The sequence below is a fragment of the Trichechus manatus genome, unplaced genomic scaffold (genome assembly GCF_000243295.1).
Source record: "Trichechus manatus latirostris isolate Lorelei unplaced genomic scaffold, TriManLat1.0 scaffold00280, whole genome shotgun sequence".
In the NCBI taxonomy this organism is placed as follows: Eukaryota; Metazoa; Chordata; class Mammalia; order Sirenia; family Trichechidae; genus Trichechus; species Trichechus manatus.
In genome coordinates this window covers 432659-457900 of record NW_004444216.1, presented here as the reverse complement: position 1 = coordinate 457900, position 25242 = coordinate 432659, and the positions used below count along the sequence as shown (strand labels likewise).

Genomic DNA, 25242 nt, shown 5'->3' with positions numbered 1-25242 from the left:
ACAACCTGAACTTCTTAGTCAGTAGATAAAATCATTGTGCTTAACCTTTTGAGGATGAAGGATAAGGAAATGAAAACTTTTGTTGGTTTTGCTCATTTTTGTTTTTATTTCAATTTTGTTTATTTTTCAGAACTGAGTGTAAGTTGTCCTTTGTGAAACATTTTTATAATTTAAGCATTTAATAGTTATGGAGTCTTTTAAACTTACTCTTTTCATTAAGCCATGTCCTTTTTTCCCCCCCTTTCAAAAATGTACTCAGCTTCTTCATACTGGAGCATATGTCCAGAGACCAGTAATGTAGATAAACTTTTGCCATATTCCTCAGTGATCACTTGGAATACAGTAAGTTAACACTTTGTACTGTGTATGCAATTAAAATAGATTCATAGTTGTGGGTCAGTTGTAGCACATCCCTGTCACAGTAACCAAGGTTGTGATGTAATTTCTGTGTTGAATTATAAGGAAGTGAATTAGAATTTTCTGGCAGAAAAAAAAAGTGAATCCCTACCTTTGGCTAAAGGTATATATACGCACGCATATATACAAAGGTATGTTGTTATTGTGTGCTGTCAAGTCGATTCCGACTCATAGAGACCCTATAGGACAGAGTAGAACTGCCCCATATGGTTTCCTAGGTTGTAATCTTTATGGGAGCAGATTCCCAGGTCTTTTCTCCCATTGAGCCGCTGGTGGGTTCCAACTGCTGACCTTTTGATTAGCAGCCTAGGGCTTAATCATTGTGCCACCAGGGCTCCTATACAAAGGTATGAAAAAACCCAAACCCAAACCTGTTGCCATCGAGTGGATTCCGACTCATAGTGACCCTATAGGACACAGTAGAACTGCCCCGTGGGGTTTCCAAGGAGCAGCTGGTGGATTCAAACTGCTGACCTTTTGGTTAGCAGCTGAGCTCTTAACCACTGTGCCACCAGGGCTCCATATACAGACATATGAAACAGTAGAATTGAAGGAGAAGGTATAGGACATTTGTTATCCGTCCTTCTACCAAGCAGAACTAAACCTGTGTCATCTTCAAATGATATTTTTATTTTTTTAGTTACTAGAGTAGATTAAAATATTAGTTTTATTTTTCTCAGTTTTTATAAATGGTGAAAGGCTGGACCACTGCTGTTACTCTGAGCTGTTCTGCTTACTGACTAGATTAGCATCTTCATTTTCCCAGCCTCATAAAGAAAATTTGTAATGCTTCTAGAGCTTCAAGATCAGTAAAGTTAGCAATCTTAAGCAAACTCACTCCTTCAACCTTTTCTTCCTGTTAGTCCAGACTCCCTCCTTTTTAAATTAGAAAATACTAAGCTCAAACATTATTTTATCTTGAACATGGTGCAGTAAACCGTGTTTTGTTGGACGAGCAAGTGATAACCATGTATAAGGCTGCCTCTGAAAAAGCTCTCCTCTCCTGTCACGTTTAGATGTTAGAACTGCATACTTAGTCTTCAGGCAGAAGTTAGTGTTATCCATAGTTTTACAACAATTAAAAATAAAAGAACTACTGTAATGCTAACCAACAAAGTGATATGATTAAAAACAAACAAATTAATAAACAACAAAAGAAGATATCTAGAAAAATAAATTTAATTTAGGTAACCCAGACATAGAAAAAGATATACTAGGATAAATTGCAGCACTTCCCATTTTGTACTTACACTATTTCTAAATATAAACCAAAAAACCAAACCCACTGCCATCAAGTCAATTTGACTCATAGTGACTCTATAGGACAGAGTAGAACTGCCCCATAGGGTTTCCAAGGCTGTTATCTTTACAGAAGCAGACTGCCACATCTTTCTCCAGAGAGCGGCTGGTAGGTTTGAACCGCTGACCTTTCAGCTAGCCTCCCAGTGCTTAACCACTCTGCCACCAGGCACCTGCATTTCTAAGTATAGTGCTTAAAAAAGAAGTATCATGTGTGCTTGAGCCATGATGAAGATCGAGTTAATTTCTAAATTTTTGGTACATACAATAGTAGTGTTTTCTTAAAGGCTCTTTTTTGTTGTTTTTTACTGTTATAGTTACTGAACTTCCATGAATTATAAGGCAATTACTATAAGAATACAAGGGGATTATAAGGAAAGACCTGAGCTTATTCTTTCTTCTCCAAGCCCCTACTTTTGTCTTTGAGAACAATTGTGACTGTACAGGCAGATGCTGTGGTAATGTGGCAGGAAGTTCTCAGGTTAAACCACCCTGGAGTCAGGAAATGCACTTCTCGACTTCCTTCCCCTACCACCCAACGCTGTTTTGCCGTGGTTAAAACAGCGTCTAGGAGGCAGGGCCGGGGTCCACTAGTTCCCACGGTTGGGTTAGAAGATGGAGTGCATGTTAATTGGATGTCCTGTGAGAGTGTCACCCTGACAGGCAAGGCTTCACTTTGCATTTCTCACTACTTTGTAGAGCAGAGGAGCTGTGTGGACATATACGGAATGACACCAGAAAGTCCTACAAGAAGTACAATATAAAAAAACCCGCAGCTGTAACCACCGTGTACTGTGCTTATTTTAGGGTTTACCATGTTGCTTTAAACTTTTTGCGGTTGGAGTAGGTTACTTTTAAGGTCTCTTCTAATTCTGAAATTCTGTGATTCTGTGCTTATCTTTAGTAATAATGTAAATCATCTACTTTTCCTTTCTCTAATCCTCAAATGCTCTTAATGCTACATCTTTAATAAAATCGTAACCACAATAGAAAGAGCCCTGGTGGCATGGTGGTTAAGTGCTCGGCTGCTAACTGAAGGGTCGGCAATTTGAACCCACCAGCAGCTCCTCGGGAGAAAGACGTGGCAGTCTGCTTCTGTAAAGATTACAGCCTTGGAAACCCTATGGGGCAGTTCTACTCTGTCCTATAGGGTCTGTAGGGTCGCTATGAGTCGGGATGGCAATGGGTTTGGTTTGTTTGGTTTGGTGGCACAAACAATTAAGCCCTCAGCTGCTAACTGAAAGGTTAGCGGTTTGAACCCACCCAGCAGCTCCGCGTGAGAAAGACCTGGCAATCTGTTTCCCTAAAGATTACAGCCAAGAAAACTCATAGGGCAGTTCTGCTCTGTCACATGAGGTCTTTGTGAGTCGAAATCTCCACAACAGGACCTAATAACAACAACATCCTTTATTTGAATTTCTGTTTTAATGCGGACGAGTTACCAGCACATCATCATTTGGACTGTCTGATATGAACTGCACACCTTTTCCATTTGCCATGGTGAGAGTGCTGCACAATCTCTTTGGGGAGCTCATCTCTGAAATGATAGTGGAGGATGAGGTACAGAAAAACTTTCCACTAAAGTCATTCAAGAATCCCATTAACTTTGTTTCCTTCCCAGTGAAGCAGAGGCCAACTCTAATACATTTAAAGTGACAGAGAAGAGGAGGGAGGAAGGAATACAAATAATGGAACATTTTCCCCTTATTACGTTTGATAGTGCAAATGTAATCTGCCTCATTTGTTCTTAAATGGCAATGTGTAAAAACTATGCTGTTAGCTCTGTATATCTTCATGATAGTCTTTTTCTTTCCTTTGGATCCTGTCAATTATTTTAATCATGACTTTAAAGAATATTTCCTTTCCTGGGGCAGGAGATAGGCTGCATGGGTTCACTGTTAATCCCATACCCTGAGGTTTATTTAAAGCAGAGGTTAGCAAACTGGAAGCTGCCCTCAGCGAGGGAGAACAGGACCACCATCAGCTTCTGTCTATGGGGAAAGCACTTCCTGAAGGCCTGAGCCTGTGGTTGTTGATGCATTTAGCAGGTTGTGTGTGTGTTTTTCCCACCATAGGAAATCCCTGGAATAACCCTTGTGACAGAAGAGATTGCGTTGCCTCTTATGAAGGTAAGTCCCTTAATAGTGAGAGACAAAAGCCCAGACATGCATGGCCTCCTTGCTTGCCTCCACACTCGACCTGGAGTTAAACTTTGGCCGTGAGTTTTGTCAGGTCGAAAAGGGATTACGAACTGCTGGGGAAGGATGGGAGTAAAGGGTAAGGACTGGTTTTCTAGAGAATCCTTCCTAAGTGAGTGAGTACTCACTGAGTAAGTCCCTGGATGGTGCAAACGGTTAATGTATTCAACTGCTAACCGAAAGGTTGGTGGTTTGAGTCTACCCAGGGTGCTTCAGAAGACAGGCCTGGCGATCTACTTCTGAAAAATCAGCTATTGAAAACCCTATGGAGCACAGTTCTACTCTGACATGTACAGGGTTGCCATGAATCAGAATTGACTCGACAGCAACTGGTTTAGTTTTGGTTTTGGTCACTGAATGTGGTATTACGGCCATTCTTAGGAACACTCTTTGAAGACGGAAGTTTTCTGAAGATAGGAGAAAACTACACGGCTCAACTTAAACCATGCTGCCTAGTACTCGCCACTGCCACTCAAACCAGTCTGTACTGGAATTTTTGTAAATTATCTTTAGAAGGCCTGGTAGCCGTTTTTACTTCATTTGTGCTGTCACTCCCTCAACATACACACACACTCCCTGCACATGCATGCATCCACATCCACACACACAGGCTTCAATCTTAAAGCCATTAAGTAACGTGAGTTGAGATTATCTCATTTCCTTCTGGTTCTAAGAACAGCTTTTCTGTTTCTCAAGAATGAGCTGTATTGGCTCACTATGTGGCCTCAGTCAAGCTTCTGTGCACCTTCTTCCTGCCTGCTGAGCTGTAGCTCCTAGTGTCTTTCTGCAGTCTGGTGGTTTCAGAAGAGTGTGAGCACAATAGTGAGAGTGAGGTGGGGTGGGGTGAGTAGAAAAGAATTCATATGTAGTTAAATACTGGGGAGTATTTTATCATAGCTTCCTAGAAGCTCCTTTGTTGTTTTCGGCATTGCCTTCTGTTAATTATAGCTTGTCGTGTACTGGGAAATCTCAACTTTTGGCAGTAGGCAGCTCACTATGCTGCTGCCTTTTATTTATATTCGATTTCTTTGGACATATGAAGGCCAGGCCAAGCCTGGACACTGGGGAAATCCGTGAGCTTTTGAGGTCACAGTGATGCACTGGGGGGTGAGAGAGGGCAGACCGGGGCGAGGTGACTAATGGTTTGGGTTTTGGTCCCAGAAGAGTCCCTTAAAGATAGACTGACAAGCTGTGTTTCTAGGCAAAAGTGTGGGACCACGGTCAAGCCCTGCTAAAGCAGTAAGATGAAGGGGATAAAAAGTGTTTTATTAATAGTTTCAAAGGTTCTTATTAAGAGACTCCATCCTTTCATTTTATTATTTCTGCCTCTACCACTATCCCTGCCAAACCCATAATGTATTCAATGGACAAATAACAAACTACTGAAGAAATTTTTAAGAAACGTCACCCACAATTCTACAGTTCCTAGCATATCGACTGCCTATCGTCCCCCTCCCCCCATTTCTTTTTGTCTTTGTCATAGGTATGCATATTTTACCTAGCTGTAATGGCCATCTAGGGGCCCCTGCTGGTACAGTGGTTAAGCGTTTGGCTCTAACCAAAAGGTCGGCAGTTGGAATCCACCAGGCGCTCCTTGGAAACCCTGTGGGGCAGTTCTACTCTGTCCTGTAGGGTAGCTATGAGTCAGAATCGACTCGACGGCAATGGGTTTAATAGTGATCTAGAGATATTTCATAAATATTACAAATTATCATATCAAGTTGCTGTGATATCAGTTGTGATGCTACATAGACTTGATAATAATGATTTCTAATCACTGCATAGGATCCCACTGGATGTGCTGCTGTGACTGGCCTTGCCTTAGGAGAGAATAGTACTGGGTTTGGTTTGACCAGAATCTCCCCACCCCTACCCCTACCCCATCCTAATCACTGAGCACAGTACCTAATCAGTACCTTCCAGCTTACAGGACACCTGGCCTTGAATCTCTTTTATTTCCCCATCTCAACTTGCATCATCCCATTCACTTTAAGCTTCTGCCTTTGCCTTTGACCTACTTCCTCTACCCCAAGTCCCAGCTTAATTATTTTATGATGGACCTGGTTGCAGTGGCACATCCCACTCTCTGCTCCTCCCTCCCCAGCCCCAGTTATGTGGCTGTTCTTGTCATGCTTACTTGCTAAAGTTGGTTCTGAATATCCATGACCTGAATCACAAGTTACCTTTAGAATGTGTGATTGCTGCCAGACTTTCCTTGTGGCCTGAGGGACCCCTATTGATGCTGATCACATTTGCTTCCATTCTGCCCTGGTAAGGAGTCGGGTAGGTAAGGGCAAAATGAAACCAGAAATGCACTTTTCTCCTGCTCAGTCTGCAAATAATTCTAGTGTGAAGTGGAGCACTTTACAAACGTTTAATATATGAAAATATTAGAGCAGATAAACCACTTAAAGAAGAGTGTCACCTGAAAGACAAAAATCTTCCTCACTTACAAAATGGTTTCCCAAAGCATTAAAAAAATTGAACAAGAAGTAGATTGAAGCAGGGTACTTGACTTAAAAGGAATGTCATCAAGAATGACCTCCTGAAGCATGGTTTTATCCCTTCTTAAAGACGTGGGTTGCCCTGGGGAAGTGGCACTCTTATAAAAGGAAAAACTTGCCCTTGATTTTCTAGTGAGAAGAGAACCCATTAAGATTATCCAACCAAGGAAGCATGTAAGGATTAAAAGAAAACAAACAATGGAAACAATAACCTACTTGAGTATAGAGATAAAAATTGAATGAGCATGCTGTGAATGGGAAGTGGAGCATTTCCCCCAAGGTATTTGAGTCGAGCATCTTTAGTGTATTCGATCGCTTGTTTAGAGATTATTAACTACCTGACTCAGAAACTGGGAAGGCCAGAAAGACTTAAAGCCCTGCACCACTTATGGCCACTCAGAAGCGCAGGTGTTACTGCAAGTGTCTATCAGGAGCTTACTGCCCCTGAGCAGTTAGGAAAAGGGTAGGTGATACCTGAGCTCTTCTCCATTCAGAGGCTTATTTAACTATGTCTGTTCACTTAAAAAATGTTTAAAAATACTGTTCAACTGGGTAGGCATGAGTACAATTAATTACTTAGTAAAACACAAAAGACACCTTTTTCCTTGATTCCTCCAATACAGACAGCCATCATCACTTAATGAAAAGGTTTGTTAGAGATCCGAAGTATCAACACAATCACATAGTAATAGCTTACAGTTTTTAAAATTAGAATTGTTGCTTTGACAAGGATGTAACATCACTGGAAATGTCAATTGGTTATGTGAGAAATATTAATAGATTACCAAAGTTCAGTCTGTACATATATTTTCTGGGACAGAGTTCAGTAAATATTCTAAAGCATAATTTTACGATGCAGCAAAGAAATAATGCTTATTAGAAACAGAACATCAGGCTGGTGAATTCATTCCTGTAGAGATGCAGGTACTTCAGTCTACTTCCCAGACGGTGAAATTGAGAAACAGACACAGGATCAAGGATTCTTGTTTTTGTTCTTCTCCTACCAGCCACTAGGCTGTGCAGCTTCTATTCATAGTTTTGGTTGAGGACATAGTGTTTAATTCATAAGGTTAAGAGGAGAGAGTTATCTTAGCAGTGGCTTTCTCAGGGTATATGCTGACTGTGAGATGCAATAATTTGTCATATTTAGTGATTTCATTAAAAAAAAAACCCATCCCATTAAAAATGGCTAACAGAACTGCCTTGCTGGGCAAAGAAGAGGGATTTATTTCTAACTGTTGAGGAAAGAGGAAATCCATTTATAAACAGGAGACTTTGCACTTGCAGTGTACAGTCTCCTTAGCAGGCAGGCTCAAGGGTTCCCAGGCCCTGGTCCTGCGCACAGTGGATATTCTTGTTCAGAGCAGCTTGGCTTAGGACAGTGTATTGCTAGCTTTACGGAGAACAGTTAACGCTCTGCTAGCGGAAAGGTTGGAGGTTCCGATCCACCCAGAGGTGCCTCAGGAGAAAAATCAGCCATCGAAAATCCTATGGAGCACAGCTCTACTATGACACACGTGGAGTCACCATGAGTCGGAATTGGTTTCGGGTTTGTGTGTGTGTGTATGTGCCAGAGATAAGGGGTTGCAGTATTTCTCTGGACGGCAAGTAAAAGCTGATCCAGAGATAGGATCCACTGAAGAGCCAAACTGGATGGATGCTTTAGCTCTACTAGTTCAGTGCTGGTGCACAGAGTAAATGGTTCTCTCCGAGTTGGCTTCCTCCCCTGTAAGAAGATGCTGGTTAATCAGCAGAAGTAGGACCAAAGCCAGCAGCCATTTCAGAAATGAAAGGCAGATTTTTTTTTTTTCTGGCAGTAATTTTCAGATGAGTGAGTGGTGAGTGCCACAGTGCCCTTTTTTTTTTTTTTTTTTTTAAGAGATCATCTGGCAAACCAAGTCCTAAATAGGAAGCAGTTCCTTCGTGGGGAACACTTTGGTCCTTTGTTAATTAATATTTGTAATGAACTGTATTTGGTAATGGTTTCCTGTTATCCTAAGAGACCAAACGAGATTATTTCTGAAGAAGAGACTTGAAATAATTTTTCTTCTTTCAAATTCAAAATTTAAAACTCTCCTTTGTGCAGAAAAATGTTCCTGGGCCATTCCTTAAGTATCTGGTTGCTTCTAACACCAGAAAACCCATTGTCATTGAGTTGATTCTGATGCATAGAGTAGACCTGCCCCATAGAGTTTCCAAGGCTGTAAGTCTTTACGGAAGCCGACTGCCACATCTTTATCCTGTGGAGCAGCTGGTGGGTTCGATCCGCTGACCTTTCTGTTAACAGCTGAGTATTTAACTACGGCACCACCAGGGCTCCTACTGTAACTCAGAGTTACCCATAAATAGCTAAATTTGTGGTTATTTTTCTTATAAAGCACTGTTTAGTCTATGACTTATAAAGTGTATTGTTTTAAGCATCATGGATTTTTTTTTAAGTGACTGGCTTTCGCCAGTTTCTTGGTGTCATGGCTTCCACTTTACACTGTTGTTATTTCTTGATGAGGACAGTACTCACCATGTTCCATAAGGGCTAGCTGACTGGTTCTGAGGCACAGTTTTCTGTGCTCTGAGGGCCAGCACTGAGCATAAGTGGTGAGATGGTATGCTTTGCCTGTTAGGATGTGATTGTGTAGATTCCATACTAGGTTACAACATCTCAGGTTTTATCTTGGAGCTACTTTTATTCTCTGGGTGAATGAACATGCTGGTGTTAACTTAGCATTTAAGATTCTTGCAGATGGGCCCTAAGCTTCCTCTTTAACCTTATCTCCTATTTAACAACACAATCACAAGCCTTGGACAGGCGAGTTCTTTATTAGCCTTTAAGCCAGAGGTGTAGATTGAGTAACATGTTTGAGGTGGGAGGGAGACTGGGATTGCTTGGCCATGCTGAAGCAGTGTTCTGAGCCCTGCCTGAATATTGGGATCACCAGGGAAACGTCTACGAGAGGCTCAGGGCCTAGCAATCAAATCTCTAGGGATGGGACCCAAACCTCATTTTTTTAAAGCTCCCCAGGTGGTTCCAATGGGCAGGCAAGGTTGGGAATCACACATTAGAGGTGGATATCTTCACCATGGAGTGAGAATGAAGTGCTGCTGGTTGTTTTCTCTGATCTGCCTAATGCTATGCCTCTGGTCTAACCCCAGAATCCACATAATCTTTCACTCAAAGGATATCCTCTCTTATCTTTCATTCAAATCCTGTTTCATCCTTTGAGCCCAGGCTCCCAAATAGACTCCTCAGTTTACAATGATCTCTGTGAATTTCTGTAACATAAAAAAAATTCCTGACTTATCTAGTAGCGACATAGGGCCCTAATTGTTTTTCTCTGTATACTCCTAATATCTGTATCATAACATCCAGGCCAGTGAGTTCATATGAAAATATGCCTGGGATGTTTGGCTTACAGATTTTCTTATTTAAATGTAAGGAGTTGTTTGTTTTTAAACTCAAATTATTTTCCTTATAACTCAGTGGCTTTGAGCTTTTCTGGGCGATGGATTCCTTTGAAAATCTGGTGCAAGCTGTAAACCTTCTTCCCAGAAAAATGCCCACATAAATGCATACCACTCAATTTTACATACAGTGAGTTCTGGAGCCCCTTTGAAGCCTGTCCATGGACTTGGCAAGCACTGTGCTTTATCTGTTTGATTTCAGCTGAGAAAAGGTTATGAAGAAAGGGATTCTTTAATGGGGGAGTGAAGAGAAGGAAGGTAATTTGGGAAAGATCTTTCCTTAGGAGCCACAGTGTGAGTGTGTTAGTGAGTCTTCTGATAGCTGGATGGCATTTGGCCTGAGGGGGCAGGCTCGGATGGCAGGCGGGAGGGTACCAGTGTGCCTTCCCTCCCCTCTCTTGTCCTGGGCAAGGCCTGGATGGACGGCACCCTGAGACTCCTGTGGCAAAGTCAAAACACAAAACAAAACAAAAAAACCCACCAAACTTGACCCATTGCCATCCAGTAAATTCCAACTCATGGTGACCCCATGTGTAAGAGTTAATAGCTTAAGTGGCCACTAGATGTCAGTACAACACCAATTAGTTATCCGGTTTTGGCACACATGCCCCGAGCCCGGATGTAGAGAAGCAAGAAAGCTGTAGTGAGTTCTGTCAGGAACCTATTCCTGCCAAATGTCTGCAGGTTTATTTTAATTACTTTTTTTCAGTGCAAGAAAGGTCAAATGGTGAAAGGTACATTTCTTACAACTAAATGGTAAGGGAAAGCACAGGTGAGTGAGGCAGTTCAAGTGGGGAGTAAGAGCTGACTCCAGTGTCCCTGTTTCCTCTGGAGATGACACTTTCTTGGAAAAAGTTTTCCTGTCTCAGGGAGAAGGGATGTTGGCTGGATGACAGGCATTTCAGGCTTCTAAAACAGCAAGTTGTAATATTATTATGTAACTCATTTTACTGATAATCCAAAATCCATTTTGAACCGATTATCACTATCCTTTCAGTAAGAATTTGTATAATGTGATAGTAAATTACCATAAAATGTCCAACCAAGAAGAGGGGAAGGGAAGGAACGACTTTTATTGCATATGTCCTGTGCAAAATACCAGGCAGTGTTCATGACTTAAGTGCTATTATCTAACTTAAGGGTATTTTTCTTAATTGAGGAGTATTTTATTTAGGAGTTCATTTGTCTTGCAATATAGTCAAGGAGGCATTAGCTCACTTCATTTATGGCCACAGATTGTACTCCTGGCCCCTGTCAAATCTTTTATAAATGCACATATTTTGGCGAGAAAGTCTGTATCATAAATCCGTCTTCATTGATTAAAAAAAAAGGTGTCAGTTATATTCAACATTAAAAATATATTAACATTGTTTTTTATTATTTTAAAATGATGTAATAGACAATTTTTGCTTAAGGGTAGTACAATTATGTCAGTAATTCAAAGACCTAGCTAGAGCTGCAACTGCTTTTTGTTTTGGAGTATTTGACAACTGAGTGTGAAACTAGTTCATTTTACCTTTTTAATTACTTAGGTTTTGAAAAATGTCCTTGGAAGTAAATACACTTAGTGGGAAAGTAAGCCTACCCCATGTGTCCTAAATTTTGTGAACATTCTCTGACTGAACATGGCATTGTTGACAGAACCTAAGTTAGAGAAATGGTTCTCTGGGGGAGGAAATGAGTTGATGTGTTTAGTATAGGCTTCCCTGTTTAGGCTTAACCCAGGGGGTGATACTGGTTTTGGGAAGTAAGCACCAGTTCTCTCTATTGTAAAAGGGGGCTAGAAAATGAAGTGAGGAAGGCAAGATTCCTTAAGTCTCTTTATTTTAGAATTCCTGGTGGGACTAGAATGGCATCGCTCTTGGGAAGTATTCACCTCAGAAATGTTGTCTTGTAAGAGCTGTGGAGTAAAGTGGACCCCGTTCTCTAGCAAGGCTGTGTGACCGTTGCTGGGTAGTTTGAGCCACCTGGCTTGTTTCTCAAGCCCACTGATGTTTTTGTCTCTTACAGGTGCACAGCTTTAAGGGCTACTGGGAAAAACTGAACTACAACCTAGAATATGTTAAGTACGCCAAGCCACACCTCCACTATAACAACAGCGTGATCAGGAAAGAATGGAACAACCTGATCTCGGAAGAGGTATGTGTGGGGTTTAGAAGAAAGCAAGAAGCAAAAGCTTTGTGTATTATTAGATCCAGGAGATGTCCCTAAACCATAAAGGCGGTATGCATTTTCAGCACTCTTGCCAACAGCCAGGTGTTTTTACATTCTTGCTGCTGACCTTGCAATAGGCAAACAGAGCCCCTTCTATGATCTCTATTCTCCCGAGGAGGAAACTGAAGGGCAGAGAGGTTAAGGCACACGCAGCATGTTCACAGTAGTAATAGGATTAATTTCCGGGTCTGACGTATGTTCTTTCATTACTTGTGCAATTAAAAATTGATTAAAAAAAAAAATCTAGGTGTTCTCAAATTAGTGGTTTCCAGGGGTTAGGGATGATTCAGGGATGAAGAGGTTGAGTGTGACTCTACAGGAGTAGCAGAAGGGAGATCTTTGTGGTGATGGGATGGTTCTGTACCTGGATTGCGGTGGTAGTTGCGGGAATCTACACAGGTGATAAAATGATACTGAACTATACACATACATTGTACTAATGCCAGTTCCCTGATTTTGATATTATGCTATAGTTGTGTAAGATATAACTATTGGGGAAGACTGGGTGATGGGATCTCTCTGTACTATTTCTGACACTTCCTGTGTATCTATATTTGTTTCAGGATAAAAAGTTTAAAAATTTTTTTAAAAAATCTAGGTGTTCTATTATCTGGAAAGTATATTTCTTTATTCTGAAGCTCTTAACTATATTGCGTTGTGTCCTTGCTGTGAAAAATGTCACCCACAAAACCTTCACCGTTCACACCCTGACATGTTCTCACCCCTAGAAAACAGGAAAAAGAAGGTCCACAGCATATGTGAGGAATATTCTCGATAATGCAATGAAGTAAGTAAAGTGAAAGGTTATTGCATCTCTAAGGTGGTTATCTTTTAGTCACTTTGTTGGCTACTCTCCATTCCTGGGAGTAGCTTACTTTTGATGTGTATCCTCCACAAAATGATGCTGTCAGCTTAACAACTGTAGCCACTGTTGCCCTATTCCGGAGTTGGCGTCTGTGGTCTTCAGGGACTGTGGTAAGGGAAAGGGGCTATTCCTGGGGAGAGAATTTCATATGTTAAACCTTATAGATTTCTACCCTGCGAGGGATGATTTACAATGGTTAAGTGATAAAGAAAAAGAAAAAGCCAAACCCATTGCTGTCTGGTCAATTCCGACTCATAAAGGACAGAGTAGAACTGCCCCATAGGGTTTCCAAGGAGCACCTGGTGGATTCAAACTGCCAGCCTTTTGGTTAGCAGCCATAGCTCTTAACTACTACGCCAAGTGGTAAAGAAAGCTCTTATTAATTGAGCACTTTGGGGGAGGACAGACAGTAGGCTGATTGTAAAAAGTGGGCTTTTTAAAGTGATTTTTAAAAGTAGGCTGATGAGCTTGCTCTTATTTTGAAAGAATATTTTCTGAAGAGATGAATCATCTCACAGTGCTACAAGTATAGGCCCCATTCCAACCCCTGTTCTATTTTCTGTTCCCATTATTTCCAATAACTGAGAGCTGCAATTGTTCTAAGTTATTGCAGTCGTTTGCACAAAAGAGTTCTAAGTTTTTATAATTGCCAAATGTGGCTTTTGCCAAGTTGATTAAAGTTTTTGATGTTTTCAATGGCTTTAGAACAGTTACTGCAGTGGTTTTGTAGGTGTTTAAAGGAGGGTATTTTTGTACGGTGTTGTGGCCTTAATTTTTTTTTTTTTAATAATACTTCCTGTGTGAATAACATTGACTAATTTCTTTGTAGGGTGATTTTTAACCTAGAAGCAAGGAGTTTGGGTAAGAAAAGACCTGTAATAAAGCCTTCTGGATGTCAGTCAGTGTTTTGTTTTTAACACTCTTCTTTTTCCTACCACTTGGGGTTGGGAGAAAATCATTTCTAATAGCGTAGTGAAGGCAGAACCCTTAATATCTTCCTGTTAAAGTGGCCACATGGCTCTTCCCATGTCTGTCTTGGCACCAGGACCTTCAGGGAAAGCCACTAAATGTGCTTTTGCTGGAGAAGTTCCTGGTGTTGGCACTCTGGTTTTCTTTCATTCGTCTTATATAATTGTTCTAATTAACGTGCCCTCCGGCTGTACCCACCGAATGTGCTCTGGCAACCTCCTTGGCTTGGGGCTGCTTTCTCTCCAGCTGTCTAATCATACAAGTGTATTTGTCTTGTGTGTGCTCCTTTCCCTTTGATACAACTTGGGCAGGCACTAGTTTCCCACCTAGGAGCACAAAGATGAGGAACCTCCAGGTAGCAGTGTGGTTATGGGGGAAGCACATAGGCTTGGGAGTTGGACAGAACTGGACTTCAATTCCAGCTCAGCCACTGTTCACCATGTGCTCCTGGGCAAGTCATTTATGCATTTTGTGCATTGTCCTCCTCAGGGCTAGAGTGAGGAGAAAATGAGAGTAAATGGGGCAATGTATACAGCACATAGCATAGCACCTGGGGCATGTGAGGCAGCTGCTTTATCACTGGTGTGTGAGGAAGGTATGTTATTGTATAATTTCAAAATGAAGTGAGGGATGCAGGAGGTGGGGATGCTTGGGAGAGGGAGGGGGCTCAGAAGAAGCTTCCCAGAGGGGGTGACATCTGAGTTAAGTGTTGACACACTAGGGTACTTAGCCAGCTGAGACTGGGGGAAAGGAATGCTGAGCATATTCAGGTACCAGCCTTTTTACGGTTGTCAGTGAACCCGGTGTCTTTCATGCCTCATAAAGGTCAGCCTTCATTAAAAAAAAAAAAAAAAAAAGCTATTGTTTTTATATCCCACTTCTGTTTTGTGGGCTGAATGTTTTAGATGTATGTTGGGTGATCATATGGAAATTATATAATGCATTGCTGCACATCCCCGCAGCTGAGCGCGCAGCCACATGTGAACCATGATGGTGAGCTTGTCTTCCTGCACCAGCCGCTAGAGCCTGGCCTCACTGAACAGCCCTGGGGGAACCAGCTTTGTGATCTGGATCCTGAGCCCTTGTTACCAGGCCCTACCTAACCAAGCAAGAGCAGTGAGCATGAGTCCTGCCTAGCGGACAGGGGCGTGAATGTGTGATTCATGGTCATCCTCCTTGTGTGGGTAGGGGTTTTGCAATATGGGAAATGTTGCTGGCCTGGTTGAGTTTTTGTTGTGTCCGCCCCTCCAGCCCGCACTTACAGAGCTACTTCTGCAGCTGTAGTCCAGGCCTGTTTGTACCCTGTCACTGGGCATTCTGTCTTAATGCACATTAGGAAGCTCTCCCCCTTCCTCTCTCTGCTTTGCTTGTACTAGTTTCGCACGAAGAGAGCTGTCACTGACTGAAATGGAACATTTTGTATGAAATTCAGGGCTGCTGGGCTCAAGTCTTAAATTGCTTCATCTTAATCTTAAGCCTTGTGTAGAATTCAGAGAGGATTTATCCTGAGGGATCAAAAGGCATCCATGCCCTCCCAGAAGGAGTCATCAGACCACTGACTAGGGTGGTCCTGCCCTCTTGACCGGCCCTGTGCCTCAGGCATCTGGGAGAGGAAGCGCGGGAATGAGTGTTCGGGCAACTCCTAGAAGGAGACCTGTGTTTGCCTGCTCCTTCATCCTTGCTAAACCTCCCCCTAACCGCCCCCACAAAACAAAACAAAATAAAACAAACCAGTTGCCACCAAATTGACTCCAACTCATGGCAACCCTGTTGTTGTTGTTAGGTGCTGTCGAGTCAATTTTGACTCATAGCAACCCCATGTGACAAAGTAGAACTGCTCTGTAGGGTTTTCTAGGCTGTAATCTTTATGGAAGTAGATAACCAGGTCTTTCTCTTGCGGAGCTGCTGGGTGGGTTCAAATTGCTGATCTTTTGGTTAGCAGCTGAGTCCTTAACCACTGCGCCACCAGGGTTCCTTATGGCAACCCTTACCTATTGCCATCAAACTGATTCCGATTCATGGTGACCCTATAGTACAGAGTAAAACTGCCCATAAGGTTTCTAAGACTAGTCTCTATGGAAGCAGACTGCCACATCTTCCGTGGAGCGGCTGGTGGGTTCAAACCGCTGACCTTTTGGTTAGCAGCTGAGCACTTAACCACTGTGCCACCAGGGCTCCTTATGGCAACCCTAGTGCAGTGCAAATCAGAGTGGAGAAAATGGCATTTGATTTAACCTTACATATCATTTTTCCATCTTGATCTTCTCAGTCTGATAACTAGTGCAAATTAAGATTACTGACCATAGTAATTGGCCAGTTCCCTCAGCCCGGTAACTCCCAAAGTTACAGAATTCTGGGGAAAGAAAGCAGAAGGGAGCCATGCGATCTTTCCAGCAAGCCCCCATCCCTCAGTTTACTCCCCTCTTAGGGTTAAGAGAGAGCCCAAGTGCCTCTGTGCCAGTGAAGCAGAGGTCCTTAGCAGTGGTGAGTTTTAGTGTTGAAGAGAAAATCAAAGGCAAACCCTGCTGGGACTGGGGAATGTGTTCCTAGTTTTCTTTCTTTCCCAGTCCTTACCTCTCTGTTTCACAGAGCCCTCTCTGTAATCACCTGAGTGAGAAGTTCAGCTTGTAGGACGGGGTAACAGTTATCTAATGAAAAATTTTCATCCTATCATGGAAGTTTAAAAGTTTTCCCAGTGATTTAGAGAAGGGAAACCCAGGCTGATTCCTCTTCCTTCAGGCCCATTTCCTGAAAATCACCCTGCTAGACTTGTTGCTGTTTTATTTCAGAGCCAAGACTAACGCCCCTCTTCCAGGAGGAAGACAACCACCAGAGGCTGCTCGTGGGGCTCGTAAGTGGTCTGTGGGCTCTTTGGGTACCGGTCAACGCTGCACCCCAAGAAAAGGGGAAAGGGCTAAACTGTACTTCTCATTCTCATCTTATTTTTTACCCATTCTTTCAAGAAATATTTGCTGCCAGTCATTAGATCTTATGTGGTAAAAGAATATTTAATGACATAAGAAAACTGTTGCATGAAAAAAAGCAGATTACAGAACATTAGAATGGGTATGCACAACCGAAAAAAGAAAATAACCTCCCAAATGTTAATAGAGGTGATAGGATTATGGCTGACTTTAATTTTTATCTTGAAGGTTATTGTAGAAAATTTGAAGAGCACAAAAAAGTGTGCTCTTTTTAATTAAAAAAAAAATTTCTTTTTAAGTCTAATCTTTTAGCACATGCAGGAGACTGAATTGAAATAGTATATATATCACTCTGCCTTGGCCCTGAAGGCTGTGATCTAGGCTTTACTCAATGCATCCTCTATGTGAATCTGCTAAAATAGAAAGATACATACACTTGTGATGTAAGTTGTCCAGTTCTCATGGGCTGTTTATTGGAGCAAAGATCTCTTTCAGCCAAGGGGGCCTCAAGATGATCAGGGCATCTAGGCCAAAGAGAGAAAAGCAGGAAAAGTGAAGGAGAAAGAAAGAGAAAACCAAAAGATTGGGGGAATGAGAATGTCAGCCACTGATTAGGGAACCCTGAGGATTATCAGAACAGAAAGCGTATAGAAACAAGCCTTTTGGAGGCATTAGAATGAATATATCATGGCTTTTGTTTGCCAGGGGCCTGCATTTACTGTTTAAATGTAGTGTCTGAAGTGTGAAGAGTGAGGTACCTCGTGCATTTTCTTTATACTCCTGCCTCTGTACTTTAAAACACCCCAAAGCACTGCCCCTGTTAGCACAATCACTTCATGTTTAGAGTTGTTCTTGTTAGTTCCCAGGGCTGTAGTTCTCCAGGAGCAGTAGATTTCAATCCTTTTGCAGGTCCCAAAGCCTTTGATTTCCAAGTTGTTGACTGGCACCAGCCTCTTCTTTGGAGAATTCTCATCAGAGGCTAGAGCCTGACCCTCAGCTGCTCAGTGGGCTTTGGTGAATCATAAGTAGTTCCTCTTGAGAAAAACGTTGTTGTTGTTAGGTGCTGTCGAGTTGGTTCCAACTCATAGCGACCCTACATAAAACAGAACGAAACACTGCCTGGTCCTGCGCCATCCTCACAGTACTTGCTATGTTTGAGTCCATTGCTGCAGCCACTGTGTCAATCCATCTTGTTGAGGGTCTTCTCTTTTTCACTGACCCTCTACTTTACCAATCATGATGTCCTTCTCCACGGACTGGTCCCTCCTGATAACATGTTCCAAGTACATGAGATGAAATCTTGCTATCCTCACTTCTAAGGAGCATTCTGGCTGTACTTCTTCCAAGAAAGATTTGTTTATTCTTCTGGAAGTCCAGGGTATATTCAATATTCTTTGCCAACACCATAATTCAAAGGCATCAATTCTTCTTTGGTCTTCCTTATTCACTGTCCAGCTTTCATAGGCATATAAGGCAGTTGAAAATACCGTGGCTTGGGTCAGGCACACCTTAGTCATCAAAGTGACATCTTTGCTTTATAACACCTCAAAGAGGTATTTTGCAGCAGATTTGCCTAATGCAATATGTCATTTGATTTCTTGACTGCTGCTTCCATGGGCGTTGATTATGGATTCATGTAAAATGAAGTCCTTGACAACTTTAGTATTTTCTGTTTATCATGATGTTGTTTCTTGGTTCAGTTGTGAGGATTTTTGTTTTCTTTAAGTTGAGGTGTAATCCATATTAAAGGCTGTAGTAGTCTTTGATCATCATCAAAAAGTGCTTCAAGTCTTCTTCGCTTTCAGCAGGCAAGGTTGTATCATCTGCATATCACAGGTTGTTAATAATTCTTCCTCCAATCCTGATGCCTCGTTCTTCTTCATATAGTCCAGCTTCTCGTATTATTTGCTCAGCATACAGATTGAATAAATATGATGAAAGGATACAACCCTGATACACACTTTTCTTGATTTTAAACCATGTAGTATCCCCTTGTTCTTTTCAAATGACTGCTTCTTGGTCTATATGCAGGTTCCTCATGAGTACAATTAAGTGTTCTGGAATTCTCATTGTTCATAATACCCATAATTTGTTATGGTCCACACAGTCAAATGCCTTTGCATAATTAATAAAACACAGGTAAACATCTTTCTGGTATTCTGTGCTTTCAGCCAAGATCCATCTGACATCAGCAATGATATTGCTAATTCCATGTCATCTTCTGAATCTGGCTTGAATTTCTGGAAGTCCCTGTCTATGTACTGCTGCAACTGTTTTTGAATGATCTTTAGCAAAATCTTACTTGTGTGTGATATTAATGATATTGTTCGATAATTTCCAAATTCTGTTTAATCACCTTTTTTTGGAATGGGCATGAATACGGATCTCTTCTAGTCAGTTGGCCAGGTAGCTCTCTTCCAAATTTCTTGGCATAGACAAGTGAGCACTTCCAGTGTTGCATCCATTTGTTGAAACATCTCAGTTGGTATTCTGTCAGTTCCTGGAGCCTTGTTTTTCACCAATGCTTTCAGTGCAGCGTGGACATCTTCCTACAATGCCATTGGTTCTTAATCATATGCTACTTCCTGAAATCGTTGAACATTGACCAAACCTGTTTGGTACAGTGACTCTGTGTATTCCTTCCATCTGCTTTTGATGCTTCCTGCATCGTTCAATATTTTGCCCATTGAATCCTTCAATATTGCAATTCGAGGCTTGAATTTTTCCTTCAGTTCTTTCAGCTTGAGAAATGCCAAGCATGTTCTTCCCTTTTGGTTTTCTAATTCCAGGTCTTTGCACATTTCATTGTAATACTTTGCTTTGTCTTCTCGAACCACCCTTTGAAATCTTCTGTTCAGCTTTTTTACTTCATCATCTCATCCATTCATTTTAGCTACTTTACATTCAAGCACAAGTTTCAGAGTCTCTTCTGACATCCAGTTTGGTCTTTTCTTTCTTTCCTGTCTTTTTAATGACCTTTTTGCTTTCTTCATGTATGATGTCCTTGATGTCATCCCACAACTTGTCTGGTGTTGATCATCTGTCAGACTGATATTGAGGGTTATACATTGAGGACAGTGGGATCTTCACACACAGTATTTTTCATATTGATAAGGAATGCCAATAAGTGAATCTAATTCAAGCTACTTGTATATGTGAGTGAGTAGCTTTTGACTTATCTAATCCATATCCTATTTTCAGATGGTGTCTGAACTAAAAGACCACCTTTTGAGACACCTACAAGGTGTAGAAAAGAAGAAAATTGAACAGATGGTTCTGGACTACATTTCAAAACTGGTTGGTTTTGCTTTTTGTCCTCCTTCCCCTCCCACACCCCACCCCAGTATATTGTTCCCAGTATGTGGTTCAGTGAAGCCATCCACATTTTTTCAAGTTCTGTTTTTGGAGGGCTTCCATTCTTAAACCAGTATATTTGGTGCTGTAAATTGAAGAAAGGGAAATAAGAACCACTAAACAAAGGGGATTTGGTTTTGGAAGGTGGTTTTTAGTCCTTACTTCAAATAGTGATTAAACACTCATGGAAGCATAGGACAGTGATAAATTCAGCATGGTTGCCAAATGTTCACATCTCATCTTGGCATCTTCCAGCACCTTATTAAACACCAGGTAGTGATTTCTTTACATTGAGGCTTATGCAGGCATGAGAGAACTCGAACTTCAATTTTTAATTAGCTGCAACAGACCAGCTAGGCCAGATTACAGCTCAGTTGTATAAATACTGCCACAGTAGAGTCTGCTGATATGATTGGTAGCTCATTTACCTGGTATCTGCTTATTGCAATGGTGTAAATCCAAATTAATAACACCAGTCCATGTGTAAATAGAAATGATGTGGCTAGATTGAGTTTTGAGGCTGTCTTTTTCCAAAAAGCATATGGCATTGAGGCCTGACCCTGCTTAGAAAATAGAAATATTATAAATGACAAATTTAAAAGAAAATATTTAAATATACAGAAAGAGAAGTAACACTCTAATATTTCTCCAAGTATGTCAGTAGGCTAGTAAGCAGGCATATATTTATGTGCTGAACTCTGGAAGATTTGTTAAATTTATTAGAAATGACCCTGATTTTATCTCTTGGTGTTTAATATTAAAGTGTCATGTTTTTATTGCAGTAATTAGTACCTGTTATTAAATACATTTATCTTTGAATTTCTGTAGTAAGGTTGATTTTTATAGCCTTTATTATATTAGGAGCAGTTGATATTCTCATATACTGATATCTATAATGAGAATATTGACTCTTTTCTTAAAAAATTCTTCTTCCCAGTAGAACTGTACCAAGGAACCCACTTTATAAATGCATTACTGATCTTTCCCAATGTTGATATTAACTTGCTTTCTTTGTCTTTTAACTAATAACACACCACTATTTAACACACCCACTGTTGACTTTAAATCTCACCTTTTTGAGTATTAAGAGGGTTTTGGTTCAATAATCATTCTTCCTCCTGGTTAATAACATAAAAGTTTTAACACTAGTTTGTGTTAACAATCCCTAGAACCAATAGGACCAGACATGATACAGGTGTGTTCTCAGAAAGCTCAGTGCCACTGACTTTCCCGACGCATCAGTAACTAATTGAGGCCAAATCTGCCTGCCCCTGCCCAGCAACCAGCATATTTCCCACTTCCCTCTGAGGAGGCTGGCTGGACAACCTTTCTAAAACAAATCCAAGGAAGTTGCTGCAGAACCTGCTTATATCGTTTGTGTTATCTACCTGTCTTCAGCCAAAGAGAAACTGAGCATCTCTGTCACTGAGGATAAATAGTGTTTGCCTGTGCACCTATGGAGACCCTTTCTGATCCATCCCCCCCTCCCCCAGTCCTTAGCCCACAGGTGCAAGGCATGGATTCATGGCTCATAACAGCACCGTGGGGATTGCCCTTCTGCTTCCAAACTTGTTGCAAAGCTAAAATGGGTTTCTGCATAAAGCTGTAAAGCAAAGAAGGCTATCTACTTTGGCTGACTATGATTATGATTTATTGACCACCTCTGTTACAGTCAGGTTGTTTACAACCCTATTAAGTGTTTTTTCCCTCATTTTACAGATGAGGACACCAAGACTTGGAGAGGATAGTTAACTTATCTAGGGTTATACATCTAGTAAAATGTAGAACCTGAACTTGAAACTAGTCTTAGTCCACAGTCCATACTCTTGACCTCCATTCTATTCTGTGTCTCCTTTCTTCTGACTGGTAGCTGTTGGCACTAGCTGCAGACTTAGAGAAAACCCAGCAGCACTTGACCTTCACTGATGGACGAAGGCCTGCACGGCCAGTTAGCTGGCTGGGGAAGCTTAGCTGGGGACATTGTCCATACAGACAGAGCCTGCTGTGTTAGCCTCAGGTTCAGTCTTTCCATTTGGGATTCCAGTGCCTCAGAACTGACCTCAGGAAGGCTGGTCTGGGTCCTGGCTGCAGCCTCGATGCCCACTGCCCTGAACTTGCCTGTTAGAGCTGTGGAGGGGTCACTGCGGGGCCACGAGGGAAAGGTGCAAGCAGAGGTTAACCGCTGTCCTTGCCCTCTAGCTGGATCTCATTTGCTGCATATTGGAAGCCAGTTGGAGGAAACATAATCTTCATCCCTGGGTTCTACACTTGTACGCAAGTATTTCTCACTCTCTTTATCATGTGTACAAAGAGCCAGCAGAGCCCTGATTGCTGCCTGTTTTGGCAAAACATGTTGTAAACTTACCAGTTCAAAGCTGTTCTCACCAGTCCAACCCCATCTATCTTAGCTGTGTACACAGCCTTTAATGTTATGACCGTCACTTCACCCATCATCCTTCCTTGGCATATAGTTGATGAGGGGGGAGGGAACACATGAGTTCAGTGCTGCCAAGAAAGGGAATTTACATTAACATAATTTATAATTTATGTGCCTACTGTCTGCTTAGACTCTAGGCACTGGACTGGTGGTAGTTGTCATATTTATGGGGCTTTCTACAGGGCATGTGGTTAGCATGAAAGCCCTCGTATGTGGTACTTACAGCCACTGCTTAGGACAGAAGGGTGTTTAGCAATGAGCTCTTGGCTGACATGTTGCTTTGTACTGTTACCCAGTGATAGGCGTGGCAGTGCTGCTGAGTTTGCAGTCTTTCACCTCATGACCAGGATTTTGGAAGCTACCAACAGTTTGTTTTTACCTCTGCCTCCTGGTAAGTCTTGTCTCTTTTATTCTTTGGAGTAATAATTTCTTTTTTTCTTCTTCACATGCCCCCTGGACTTTGGCACATCATGAATTTCATGATGAGAAAGCCTGTGTGTGAGAAGTTGTGTGTCTGGTGTCACTGTGAGAGACAGGCCTGAGGGTTGGTCTCTGATGACCAGATCTCCCCTGACTGTTAAACTATACCATAACTTGGAGCCAAGTTTAGGGAGCATACGTTGGTCCCGTGCAACTTTCTAGGATAATTTGAACCAGTGGAGCTGATTTAGGGCAACCCTGGAGCTCGCTTTCTCTGATGTTTCCAGGCCTTGTTTATATGAGATGTCTGAAGATTAACACACCGAAGGAAGTGGGTCTGGCTGGGTGCCAAGATTTGAGCTGATTCTTATGTGCTTGGAAGCTAAAAGAATTTCCCGTAGGATTCTGAAACAGAATCAAGTCAGGCCTCAAAGCAGCCACTGGGACACGTCATGTAGTCATTCAATTGGTCATTTTTCCATTCAATCAACAACTATTTGTTGAGCAACTATTACGTGCCATGTACTGTGCTAGAACTGTGCAGTTACAAAGATTAACAAAAGTCTAGTTGGGAAGATGTGCATATAAATCACTGCTCACTATAAGAAATAAGTAAGTTCCTGTTTGCTATAAACTACCTGCCTTGTGTTTATTATATATAAGTTCTGGTAAGTGTTCAGCTTTACGATATCTACCGCTACATAATATATATCAGCTGGTTTTACTTAATTCATTCATTCATCCATATCCATCTATCTATCCATTAAATGGAGCCCTGGGGGCACGGTGGTTAAGTGCTCAGCTGCTAACCAAAACGTCAGCGGTTTGAACCTACCAGCCGCTCCAAGGGAGAAAGATGTGGCAGTCAGCTTCCATAAAGATTTACAGCCTTGGAAACCCTATGGGGCAGTTCTACTCTGCTACTCTGTCCTACTCTGTCACTATGAATCGGAATCGACTCGACAGCAGTGGTTTGGTTTTGTTTTTTTTTATCCAGCCATCATTCATTTGTTCTTTCTTTTGTTTATTTTAAACTAACACTTACGTGGTAATCATTTTGTGCCAGATATTGTTCTAAATACTTCACATAAATGAACACATTTAATTTTCATAACAACTCAAAGTTATAGGAATTTAGATTGAACTACATTAAATTGTCAATGTTGTTGTTGTTGTTAGGTGCCATAGAGTCGGGTCCGACTCATAGCAACCTTATAGGACAGAGTAGAACTCTCCCATAGGGTTTCCAAGGAGCAGATGGTGGATTTGAACTGCCGACCTTTTGGTTAGCAGCCAAGCCCTTAACCACTACGCCATCAGAGCTCCTAAATTGTCGATATCCAACCATTTTTTTTGGACTAACAAAAATAGCACTTTCACATGGTTCCTCCTAATTGTTTCCATTTCACAACCTTTCAGAGGCACAGAAAGGTTAAGTAACTTGCCTAAAGTCACACAGCTATCAAGTGACAGAGCCAGTGTTAAATCCAGGCAGTCTGACTCAAAATATCTGTTTTTAACTACTTTTTCTGTGTTACCTCTTGAGTTTTATATTCTATTTCAATTAGTTGATGTTGAAACATTGATTATTTCTGGGCACAAAGAATCCCCTCAGCACATCTCAGCTTCTCTGCATTTGTGACGTGTTTGTTGTAGTTTAGAATCCTTCTCAATTCCTCCATCTGTTGTTGTTGTTAGCTGCCGTTGAGTCTGTTCCGACTCATAGCGACCCTGTGTACAAGAGAACCAAACACTGCCAGGTCCTGCGCCATCCTCACAATCACTGTTATACTTGAGCCCATTGTTAAGGGGCTCATCTTTCGGCACTATATCAGACAGTGTTCCACTGCTATTCATGAGGTTTTCACTGGCTAATCCTTTTCAAAGTAGACTACTGGGTCCTTCTTCCTTGTCTTAGTCTGGAAGCTCAGCTGAAACCTGTCTGCCATAGGTGACCCTGCTGGTATTTGAATATTGGTGGCATGGCTTCCAGCATCATAGGAACACACAAGCCCCCACCATACGACAAACTGACAGACACGATTCCTCCATCTATACACCTCACTTTATAAGGTCTGTTTGTAGATGGAGGCACAAAAGGAGTTTCCATTAACTTTGTAGGCATCTGAAATTATCCCAATGGAATATGAATTGTGAGGTGCCCTCTAGAAAGAGTGAAGGA

The 25242-nt window shown here is 41.6% G+C and overlaps 1 protein-coding gene across 5 annotated transcripts in view; it reads left to right on the top strand.

Moving 5' to 3' along the window:
* Positions 1 to 25242, top strand: part of GSAP (gamma-secretase activating protein) — an 88647-nt gene that overhangs the window by 55583 nt on the left and 7822 nt on the right. For 4 of the 5 annotated variants that reach the window (XM_004390062.2, XM_023725034.1, XM_023725033.1 and 1 more), the window contains exons 18-26: positions 260 to 342; positions 3792 to 3845; positions 11888 to 12016; positions 12820 to 12878; positions 13786 to 13817; positions 16715 to 16776; positions 20051 to 20146; positions 22403 to 22473; positions 22937 to 23031. In XM_004390062.2, the coding sequence (XP_004390119.1) occupies positions 260 to 342; positions 3792 to 3845; positions 11888 to 12016; positions 12820 to 12878; positions 13786 to 13817; positions 16715 to 16776; positions 20051 to 20146; positions 22403 to 22473; positions 22937 to 23031 (681 nt within the window). The remainder of the gene's footprint in view (positions 1 to 259; positions 343 to 3791; positions 3846 to 11887; positions 12017 to 12819; positions 12879 to 13785; positions 13818 to 16714; positions 16777 to 20050; positions 20147 to 22402; positions 22474 to 22936; positions 23032 to 25242) is intronic. The other variant, XM_023725031.1, reaches the window with a different exon arrangement.